This window comes from Strigops habroptila, chromosome 5 (genome assembly GCF_004027225.2).
Source record: "Strigops habroptila isolate Jane chromosome 5, bStrHab1.2.pri, whole genome shotgun sequence".
Lineage (NCBI taxonomy): Eukaryota > Metazoa > Chordata > Aves > Psittaciformes > Psittacidae > Strigops > Strigops habroptila.
The window spans coordinates 79,212,036-79,223,640 of record NC_044281.2 but is presented as its reverse complement, the minus strand read 5'-3'; the positions used below and the strand labels follow the sequence as shown (position 1 = coordinate 79,223,640).

At 46.7% G+C, this 11,605-nt stretch overlaps 1 protein-coding gene across 1 annotated transcript; it reads left to right on the top strand.

The window, feature by feature from the left end:
- The first annotated feature begins 469 nt into the window (after positions 1-469).
- On the top strand, positions 470-10,194 carry EEF1AKMT2 (EEF1A lysine methyltransferase 2). The gene is made up of 6 exons (XM_030485651.1): positions 470-580; positions 855-920; positions 2,012-2,126; positions 7,467-7,574; positions 8,419-8,635; positions 9,393-10,194. Exons 1-6 carry the CDS (start codon positions 486-488, stop codon positions 9,491-9,493), a joined length of 702 nt encoding a protein of 233 aa, XP_030341511.1. The 5' UTR covers positions 470-485; the 3' UTR covers positions 9,494-10,194.
- The last annotated feature ends 1,411 nt before the right edge of the window (positions 10,195-11,605 follow it).

The following is an 11,605-nucleotide window of genomic DNA, read 5'->3' as shown; positions in this document are numbered from 1 at the left end:
AGAGCTCATCTCAATCTCCCCTCTGGCAGGTTAAAGCCATTCCCCTTGGCCTGTCCCTACAGGCCCTTGTCCAAAGCCCCTCTCCAGGTTTCCTGGAGCCCCTTTAGGCACTGGAGCTGTTCTAAGGTCTCCCCTTCAGGAGCCTTCTCTTCTCCAGGCTGACCCAGCCCAGCTCTCTCAGCCTGGCTCCAGAGCAGAGCTGCTCCAGCCCTCGCAGCATCCTCATGGCTCTCCATGACATAAACCCTTTCAATAAGGGTTTTAATTTGCATATAACCCTTCAAATAAAAACACTGCGCTCATTTCAGGTGACCCATACGGGCTGCAACCACCAAAACCCCGTCATTCCGAGCTTCACCCTCCCTTATAAACCCCCTTCGGAACACCCGGGTTGTTCTGAGGGACCAGCTCCGCCCGCGGGGCAGCCAGCACCGGTCCTCCAGGCGCCAGAGCGGCGCCACCCGGTCCTCTCACGGCTGCTCTCTATGGCTCGGCCGCAGCGCGGAGCGGGGCCGGGGATGGCGGGGCCGGCGGCCGCGGAGGAGCCGTTCAGCCCCTCGGTGCTGGGCACCAGAGAGCAGTGAGTGGGGCGGGCGATGGGGCGGGCGGGTTCCGTCACCCCACAACCCGGTAGCGCTGCCCGGGACACTCGCTCCATAACCCTCGGTTCCCCTCAGTGCATCTCCAGCTCCGTGTTTGCACCCAGCCTGTCCCCGGCAGTTAATCCATACGGATGGGACAATAAGTGGCATTGCCGCATGGATACAGCCTCTCGCCCTTCCTTCCCCTCCTTCATCTAAACCTTTTCCAGTATTCACTGCAATATCGTCTCCTTTCTCCCCCCCCGATTCCAGCTGGGATGCTGCCTATGACAGAGAGCTGCAAACTTTTCAGGACATCGGAGATGCCGGGGAAGTTTGGTAAATAATATAACTACCTTAGTTCTTAAAATAAGTAGATTAATTAAAATAGAGTGTTTCTGTTATTTCTGTATAAATGTAGACATTGCAAAAACACAGCGAGTCAGTCTGATGTCTTAAAATTGGTTCAGAAATTGGAAAAAATCTTGACTTTGTAAATCATTTTGTGATTACATAAATGACAATACGATGATGAATGGAATAGAATTTACAAAAATGAATCACTTCTCTGAATATTTAGTTAATCAAAAAGCCAAGACTGTCTAATATGAGCTCCTCGTGCCTGAAAGATCCTTTGGCATTCCAGATGCACAATGAAACAAAAATAGTGTAGCCTTATTATGAGCACCTTTCCACATCTGCAATCCTGTTATACAATGAACTCTTGTTCTTTTGCAGCAAGATTGCACTGGTTCTTTTTTCTTTGTTTTCTTTTTTCTTTTGGTACTGAATAGTTCTGGGTGTTGGGAAAATGGTGGGGAGTTTTAATCTTGAAGCCACCAGTTCCTCTCTTGCCTGCTTTTGCAATGGTGATTTCTCAGTTTGACATGGACAGCTGTCATTATGCAGAGTGGGACCTGGTGGTTGTGGTGTATGTTACTGACAATGTGCTTTTTATCCCTGAGCTCAGGTTTAACTGCACAAGTTGCTGCTGCTGCCACCTTTTTGAATATATAGAATCCTAAACTGGTTTGTGTCGAAGGGACCTTAAAGCTCATCCAGCTCCAACCCCCTGCCACGGGCAGGGACACCTTCCACTAGAGCAGGTTGCTCCAAGCCCCTGTGTCCAACCTGGCCTTGAACACTGCCAGGGATGGGGCAGCCACAGCTTCTCTGGGCACCCTGTGCCAGCACCTCAGCACCCTCACAGGGACGAATATCTTCCTAATATCTAATCTAAACCTACCTGGGCTTGGTGTTTTAGGGCCATGCAATTAATTTATACAAAGCAGACATGGAGCTATGACAGTTGTTACCCAAGTGCTTCAGTAAGAGGTGCTTTGCAGAAGCTGGAGGGAGGGAGTGATGAAATTGCTGTGCCTTTTGTACGTATTTGCAGTATGAGTTACCTGAGCCCTTGTTTTTCATAGGTTTGGAGAGGAAAGCATGACGCGCATCATCAGATGGCTGGAAAAGCAAAAGGTCCCTCTTGACAGCCCTGTGCTTGACATTGGAACTGGAAATGGTGTTTTACTGATTGAATTGGTTGGTATATTGCAAACTTTATGCTTTTGATGCAGAATTGGTGCTCCAAATGGAGTAGTTTAAATACAGCACTAGCAAGTGGCAGTAGTAATCATGGCAAGCTGTAACTTAGGTGGAAACCAGTAAGCAGGCAACCTAAAGTAAAACATACTGTGTTCTTTTCCCCTTAACAGAACACTGGTTACTGTGCATCAGGTTTTAGATTGTCATTTGGTTTAAGAGTATGAGTGAAATTAACTTAGTGCTGTTGATATGCCTTAAAGAACACCCTGTCACAAAGACAAGGGGTTCTCAAACAGCCTGGAGGACAAGGTGTGTAACCCCTTGAACCAGCAGTGCTGTTAGGGGGTGCAGACTGGGAACAGAACTTGTCTGTTGTTCTCCCAAATGGAAATACCTGCTTTTTTCCCTAGACGTGCTCAAACTTGTCCTTTCTCGGTGCTGCCCAGAGTGTCAGTACTTCAGATTTCAAAATTTACAGTATTTCTTTAAATCAATCAACCTGAGTATCCCTTATTTTAACTTTACCTTTCTATTTTCCTACACTTAAAATGCATTTCTTGCTGTTGTGTAAAATACCCCCAGACAAGGAGATTAAGTTGACTAATCCATAAAGTACTCTCGTGTGCAAAACCAGACCCTTTCTCCACACTCAGTTCTGACAATAACACTCATTATCAATGTAAAAAGTGGTTAAAATGAAGGGGGTTTCGTTATAAATGACCTAAAAATGACTTCTTTTCAAGACGTGTCCATATCCAACAGGGTGAAACCCCTTCCTGGGCATGTTCTGAGGTGTTGTCATGTTGTTGTTGTGCTGATACAATGTGTTTGGGAGTTCCTATTTTTTTCCTATTCTTGATTAATCACTTTGGTCTAATACTCAGAGGAGTTGGTAAAGGGAGGAGCTCTCATTCTGTTGCAGTCTCCGTTCTACATTTTCCACTGGCTCCATTAGTTACTGTAGAAATGGAAAGGGCTGGAAGTCAAAGTCGAGTTCATAATGGAATATTTTAACAAAAACTATGATTTTTTTAAGAGTTTAAAGCCTTTATGGGGACTGGCTGCTCCACTGCAGCACAGAAGTTGTATCATCAGAAGTAGAAACTGCTCATCTCATTAAGAGAAATGAGCCAAGTAACAGTGATTCCAGAGGGACCTGGACACGCTTGTGAGGTGGCCGATGCCAACCTCATGAAGTTTAACCAAGCCAAGTGTAAGGTCCTACACCTGGGTCGGGGCAATCCCAGGCACTGCTACAGGCTGGGCAGAGAAGAGATTCAGAGCAGCCCTGCGGAGAAGGACTTGGGGGTGCTGGTTGACGAGAAGCTTAACATGAGCCGGCAGTGTGTGCTTGCAGCCCAGAAAGCCAACCGTATCCTGGGCTGCATCAAAAGAAGCGTGACCAGCAGGTCGAAGGAGGTGATCCTGCCCCTCTGCTCTGCTCTTGTGAGACCTCACTTGGAGTACTGCGTACAGTTCTGGTGTCCTCAACATAAGAAGGACATGGAGCTGTTGGAGCAAGGCCAGAGGAGGCCACGAGGATGAGCAGGGGCTGGAGCACCTCCCGTATGAAGACAGGCTGAGAAAGTTGGGGCTGTTCAGCCTGGAGAAGAGAAGCTGCGTGGAGACCTCAGAGCAGCTTCCAGTGTCTGAAGGGGCTACAAGGATGCTGGGGAGGGACTCTTCATCAGGGATTGCTAAATGCAGTGCTTGTCAGCTCTATCATTGCTGAAACATCCAACAGAAAAATCTAATTTATAAGCCTTCAGCTTTATACTGGCCCCACTTGCAAACCTGAAATTGATTTTCACTCTGTAATGGGAACATGACAGCCTGTTAGCTTTTAAAAACTATTAAACGGCCATGAGAGCACCCTCCTCCTTACATTAAGCATCTCAAAATATGTGATTGCTTTAATAGGAAATTTTCAGTCCGGTTCCCATCTGAAAAATGGCTTCAAAAAAATCACATTGTTTATTGGTGCTAAATAATTCAGGATGTCCCTCTCTTAGTGGATGTAAAAGGAGTATTTTCATGTGTTAGCTGCTAGGCTTTGAAAGCCATGTTGGGACTCTCTTGGCAAGCACTTCAGCTGCTGTAGAACAGTTCTGCCTTTGGAGCTGGACTTGCTAATGTGCTAGAAATGGCAGTACTGGAAAAGGCAGCCAGAGTTCAGCCATGGAGGGCATTAGCAGCACCTCTCTCAAAGGCAGATGCTTGAGGAATGAAGGATGAATTAGACCATGGTCAGAACAGGCAGAGGTGCTGTAGAGTACAGTTTGTTGGGGAGCACTGGACCCTGAATGCTACTAACAGTACAAACTGGAGGACAGTAAGAAAAGGACATTAAATGCAGGTAGGTCCAGGTGAGACACTGTCAGATCCAGCAGGGAATACTGCACAAAAAGGAGGCAGAAGAGCCATCTGAAAAGCAGGCAATAAATAAAATGAAAATAAGAAAGACTGTTGTGTCCTGTATAAACTGGCCCCAGTTGCCAGCTAGAAGGCAGAACATCCAGCACACTGCTAAGTGTCTTCTACCTGCTCCCTGAAGGGATGTGCCCAGCTGTAAGCTCCAAGAGAAAGGCTGCTGGAGGTTCCTTCTCTTCTTTCTGCTTGCTTTGAGGGTCTCAGATATGCAAGTGAAACCCTGTGCTGTGGTTATAGGTTCACCAGACCATGGTCCTACCCCTGTCCACATCAGCGATCTGGTAGGCTGCACTGCTGACTTAATGCTTTTGCCTTCCAAAAATTCCAGCTCTTCTAAGGAAATGCTGCTGCCACGCAGAGCTCTGACCTTCTCTTTTTTTACACCCTGAGTATTGTGGGGGCAAACAGTATTGAAAAACTTCTCTCAGTGAATAGTATTCAACACCCAAGTGAGGGTGTCTACCTGGCAGCACCACGGGCTGCTTTCACACAGCAGTCTTCAATATCTGAAGGGGGCTACAAGGATGCTGGAGAGGGCCTGTAGTGATAGGACATGGGGTGATGGGTTCAAACTGAAACAGGGGAAGTTCAGGTTGGATCTAAGGCAGAAGCTCTTCCCTGTGAGGGTGCTGAGGCGCTGGCACAGACTTTTCCCGGAGAAGCTGTGGCTGTCCCATCCCTGGCAGTGTTCAAGGCCAGGTTGGACACAGGGGCTTGGAGCAACCTGCTCTAGTGGAAGGTGTCCCTGCCCGTGGCAGGGGCGTGGAAGTGGATGAGCTTTAAGGTCCCTTCAACCCAAACCAGTCTGGGAATCTATGGGGCAGTGCTGATCACACTGCAAACTCCCTCCTGCTATTTAATCTGTTAGAAATAGCAGAAGAGTGTTTATAAATAGCACCTTCAGGACAGGAGTCCAGTTGCAGGATGCAGCGTGGTCACGTTTGGCACTTGAGTGAATGATCCCTTCCTGTCCCTCCATAGTCAGGCCATGCAGGTTTAGCAGCATTTAATGTTGTTTATCCTTAAACTTTCCTTCTCTGCCCAGGAGACTATAGGAGTGAATGGGAACTCCCTGAAGTGACTCAAGCTCTTCCTTTTCCAACAGAGGAGCTGTTGTGGGAACTCCTCTTCCACCCCCAAGTCTTCAGCACAGGCATCTCAGGAAGCTTGGTTTGCTCTGGGGAGGAACGTGGGCAGAAGCCTGAGCAATCCTCTGTTGTTCATCAACTGCAAACAACAAGATCTTTGTGTTCAGCTGAAATTAGTCCTCAGTTAAGAACAGCTGGTGAGCACTGAGCTCACACAGGGTGAAGGGCTGTGGGAAGGAGGAAGGGCTGTTAAACTCTTGCAGTTTTCATTGCTGTTGAGGTATCAGCCTTTGGAATAAGTAGAAACTGATTGCTTAGTGCTAATTAAAGTCTATGTATTGTTTACAACCAAACCAAACCTGAGCTTCCTCCTTCTCTCTGCTGTTACTGTCTGCAGCTGGCCGTAAGATCAGAGCTCTTCCTGTTAGCTTTGCATCCAGCCAGACCCACTGACACACATGATACCCAGATCTAGTCCCTTCAGCTTCTACCTCAGGGTGAAAACGTGTCATTGCCACCTTCCCACCTGCTTTGCACAAGGGTTGTTGGGATCTCACTGCCTGAGTTTGCTGAACTGGGTTATCATTATCTGCTCTGAAGTTACATTAACAGAAAGCCTCTGTGTGCTCTTTTATGTAGTGCATAACCTGCCTGAAAGTTGCTGATACAAAGAGCTTGTAGCATGCAAATGATTGCATTCAAATAGGCATTAGCATGAATAATTAGAAACATGTAAAGTTTTTGCAGTGGGTTTCTGTACTGATAAAATGGGTTACATATTTTGGCTCTTACCATTTGAGTTAGAAACCAAGTAATTGCTCAATCTCAGATGTTACGTGTCAGAGAAGTTTTTCTTCTGATTTTGAAGCATCTGGCATTAGCACATGTTCTCCTCATTGGAAATTCCTGGTTTCTAGGTTACTTTTGGTGCAGATAATAGAGCCTGCTCCCCTCCAGGGTATTCCTTTTCACAGTTCTGCTCAGTTTTCCACTTGTTGACATAAGCTAGCTTTCAGTCAACAGTTCTTTTGAGGAGGTATTAGGCAGAATGGAGTTACTTGAGCTCATTCCCCCAGCTGTTTAGCTCTTGTAATGGTAACAGGGATAAAAATGAGTAAAAGAGGGGTTTTTTCAGTCATTAAGAGGAGGAGAATCATAGAATCAATCAGGGTCATCATCAAGTCCAATGGTTCCCCAGCACTGCCAAGGCCACCACTAACCCATGGCACTGAGGCCTCGGCTACACGGGGTGTGAACACTTGCAGGGATGGTGACTCCAGCCCTGCCCTGGGCAGCCTGTTCCAATGCCTGAGCACCCTCTGGGGAAGGAATTGTTCCTCATCTCCACCTAAACCTGCCCTGGTGCAGCTTGAGGCCGTTTCCTCTTGTCCCATCCCTTGTTCCTTGGGAGCAGAGCCCAGCCCCCTCCTGGCTCCGTCGTCCTGTCAGGCAGTTGCAGAGAGCGATAAGGTCCCCCCTGAGCCTTCTCTTCTCCAGACTAAACCCCCCCAGGTCCCTCAGCCGTTCCCCATCACACTTGTGCTCCAGGCCCTGCACCAGTTCCATTGCCCTTCTCTGGCCCCGCTCCAGCACCTCAGTGTCTCTCTTGCAGTGAGGGGCCCAGAACTGACACAGGATTCGAGGTGCAGCCTCACCAGTGCCCAGCACAGGGGGACAGTCACTGCCCTGGCCCTGCTGCCACACTGGTGCTGAGCCAGGCCAGGATGCTGTTGAAATGAGATGGATTATAGATAGGGAATACATTTGTTGGGTAAAAATATTGCTAGCACACTGATCGAGATTCTCTGCTTCTGTCCAGGCAAAGTCTGGCTACACGAATCTCACAGGGATTGATTACTCTCCTTCTGCAATACAGCTGTCAGAAAAAGTAAGAGAGAAAGAAGGGATGTCCAGCATTAAATTAAAGGTAAGTTCAGAGAGAAAGTTAAGTGAGGAAATAGAAAGCAATTGAACGCAAGATTAAACAACCAAATTGCTACTCAGATGTACTCAGTGTTTTATATTAGTGATGTCTTTTGACAGTCATTTGTGAGAGAACTCTAACCTAATAAATCTCTGTTTACAAGAAGATTGTTGGTCCTTTTCTTTGGCTGTCTGTAACAGTCATGAGGGCTGACAAGATTTCCCTGCTTCTACAGGCAACATTTGGCAAGTTCTCTATTTTAGCTGCTACGTTCTGAATGTCACATCTGAGATAGAGGCTGAAATCCTGAGGTGATAGAATCCCTACCAGTCGCTTTGCAGCAGGAAGTTTGGGAATCCCTGCTGGAGCAGGGGGTAGGATCAGAGATTCCATCCAACCTGAGCCATCCCATGATTCTGTGACTGCCTTTCATCCCGAGCTCTCTCTGCTGTGCTGTTTTACCCTCCAGCTCTGGACCTGTGTCTGTCTCTGTTCTTGTACACCAGTTGTAACCTCTTTGTAGCAGCCCTGTCTATTCTTCTCTATTTGTACAGCACCCAGCATGCAGCACCTGGGAAACCAGGGATAATGATTTAAAGAATGCACTTCAAGTGTGTTAGTTTGAGTTTTAGATGGACAGGTACATACACAGGCTTTACAACAAATAGATCATCCCATCATACATAGAGAAGAAAGAAGCTGACGTGGCATTGTAAGCCTGTGAGTTACCCTTTGCTAAGCACACCTATTGTCAGGTTTGAGGCTTTGTATTTTACACTGTTTGCATTAAAGATTCAGGAGCTCCTGAGTAGAAGATTGTTTTCACAGTTGCAGACTTCTGGTTTAGGTGGAAGACTTCCTGGCTCCATCAGCTGAGCTGTCAGGATTCCAGATTTGTATTGACAAGGGGACTTTTGATGCCATAAGCCTCAATCCTGATAACGCGGCGGCAAAGAGGAAGCAGTACGTGAGATCCCTGTGCACTGTGTTGAAACCAGAGGGCTTTTTCCTCATCACATCTTGCAACTGGACCAAGGAGGAGCTGTTGAACGAGTTCAGAGAAGGTAAGCAGCTGAACACAACCATCTGCCAATGTATGGGTGTTCAAGGATGAGTAAATGATAATGGCTGTGTTAGCATATTGACTCTTTCAGATCAGGGGTAGACAAGGTAAAGCGACTAGTCAATGCTTCAGCCTGTCTTCCCTCTGTTTTCCACAGGGATTAGAGCTCAGGTTTGCCAGTGCCAACATGCTGAGGGAGGACAGGTTTTGTTATACTTTGGAGGACGAGGATTTCAGCCTAGTTGCACTGGGGAAGTGTAGACCTGGGTGATACTTCTCCTTTGGTCCTTTATTACCAGCTCCAGTTCACCCATCTGATGGCTTTGAAATCAGGACACCACTGTTACCCATGTTTACACAAACTGGCACGTCTCTGACCATGATCTTTGGTGTCACCTCCTCAGTGACCTTCCTAAGGGTTTTTTCCATGCCACTTAGCTCCTGAATCTCATGCCTGAGGCCTGAACCTCAAGTGTGGATGTAAACCAACCATCTCTTCTGGGGAACTAAAACTACTGGCAAATTCCCATCTTTTCTGCCATTAATTTGTGTGAGTCAGCCAGCTAAGAGTTTTATTATCCATGGAAGGCTTTCAGCTGTATAAAGCAGTGGTGCAGTGTAACAATACAGTCCTATAAACTCAGAGTAACTGCCTTGCAAGTTTTCCAGACGAATAAGGAATGGTTTGCAAAGGGTTCTCCAAGAGGCGAATAAAATGACTTCCTTCTAATAAAAGCATTTTCATTTCTGTCTGGCAGGATTTGAGGTTCTGGAGGAGCTGCCAACACCCAAGTTTTGCTTTGGAGGAAGAATTGGGAACAGTGTAACAGCATTGGTTTTCCAAAGGCAAAAAAATTGAGGCCATCCATCTTGGACAAATTAGATGAGAAAAGCCTGAACTTTAAACTTGACAGAAAACCTCAGACGTGTGTGTAAATAAATGCTCTTTGAGTACACAGTAAAATACTATGTATGGAGCTCTAAAGGGCTGTAAAACGTCACCCTGAGAACATTTCAGCTTTGCATAACTTGCCTGTAAATTCTGTCCTTGCTACAACCTCGCTTGCTGGAGGGAAGCTGCAGGTTTGGAAGAGAGAAACGAGGCATTTGGAATACGGAGACTAACATAAGTGAATGACATCTGTGTTTGGAACACAAAGATTAGCTGTATTTAATTGCTGTATTTGTAATCAGTGACCAAAAGAGGTACAACAAAACCCTCATTTCTCTGTTGTGTGGTGTAAGAGGGAACAAGATTTTGCAATGCAAGTGCTGGATCTTTTGGGTTGTGTTATTTTCTTAGGCGAACGCGAATGTAGCTGTTGAGGAGGGAAACGAATATAGAGCCAAAAAGGGACCAGTTAGTGCTTGAAATTCAGATTTGCAGAGGTTCTCAGGCTCAGCACAGTTCTGTCTCCACTGAAATAGCTCAACCCTTTTCCCACAGAGGGAGTTCTCTTAGAACACTGACCTGCCTGGATGTGTGCTTGCCTCATCAGTTATTTTCACTGATCTCATAAATACATAAAAGTGTGATGTTACAGTCTCACTAGCATGTCACATATGCCTCCCTCATTATTAATCTCCTATATAGTAATGTCTTAAGAGCCAAGAATGACCCCATGTTTTCCAGTGGATTTCTCAGGCCAGATTTTAGCTGCATAAATCCAAAAGAATTCAAAAACATAACTATCCATTCCTTTTTGGTTTTGCTTTGCCTTTATTTCTTCTCCATCTCTCCTATGCAGCTGGAGAGAGAGGAGGGCTGGGAGAGCTGGGCTGGTTCAGCCTGGAGAAGAGAAGGCTCCTGAAGGGGAGACCTTAGAGCAGCTCCAGGGCCTAAAGGGGCTCCAGGAAACCTGGAGAGGGGCTTTGGACAAGGGCCTGTAGGGACAGGCCAAGGGGAATGGCTTTAACCTGCCAGAGGGGAGATTGAGATGAGCTCTGAGGCAGAAGTTCTTCCCTGTGAGGGTGCTGAGGCGCTGGCACAGACTTTTCCCAGAGAAGCTGTGGCTGCCCCATCCCTGGCAGTGTTCAAGGCCAGGTTGGACACAGGGGCTTGGAGCAACCTGCTCTAGTGGAAGGTGTCCCTGCCCGTGGCAGGGGGTTGGAACTGGATGAGCTTTAAGGTCCCTTCAACCCAAACCAGGCTGGGATTCTGTGGTTCTGTTGTTGGGCATTTTCAGAACACTACTATTGCTTGTAAGGTAGGAAAATGAGATTTCTTTCTGCCTTGGCAAACACATGTGTGGGTGACAACAAACTTGTTCTTTCAGACATCAAGGAGGCCCTATTGGGCAATCAAGTTTTGTTTCACAGGCAAGGTCATGTTTGCTTTTCAGAGCATTGTTTCTCCTGGTCTCCAGACTTCTAGTTCCCAAGGTTCAAGAGATCTTTAAGCACCAAGGAATACTTCCAGCCCTTTGCTGGGAGAGGAAATAAGGCTTTATTTGCACAGCGGTGAGTCCTCGCTCTGTGCTCCCTCTGGTGATGTCTTCAAGGTAGGAATCCTAAATCCGACATCTTTCTGCAAAATGGGATACACTGGTTCTGTTGGAAGAATGGTCCACAAGCAGAGGTGAGAACATCCAGTCCCAGTGAGTAGCTTTTGCATGTTTGCTCAGTTGGGTTCCTAACGCAAGTTCTTGTTATCATTCGGGTAACTACTGTAGTAAAATGTACAGTATCTGCCCAGCAGGCCTCCAGTAGCCAACGGGAATGCTGTGACATGTGAGTGGTGACTCAGGCAGAGGATTTTTGATGGAGCAATACAAAGGATTCAAAGTAAACTACTGATAACAACCTCAAGAGAAAGACTACGGCATTTTCCTAGCCAATTTGGCATCAGGTGGAGTTAAACCAAGGAAACTGTACTTGGCAAGTGCTCTGGCAGGATGTATTTAAGGCATCTGCTTTATTCCCATCTGTAATCTGTGCTAATGAAGGCATGAATGTCTTTGATCATGGAATG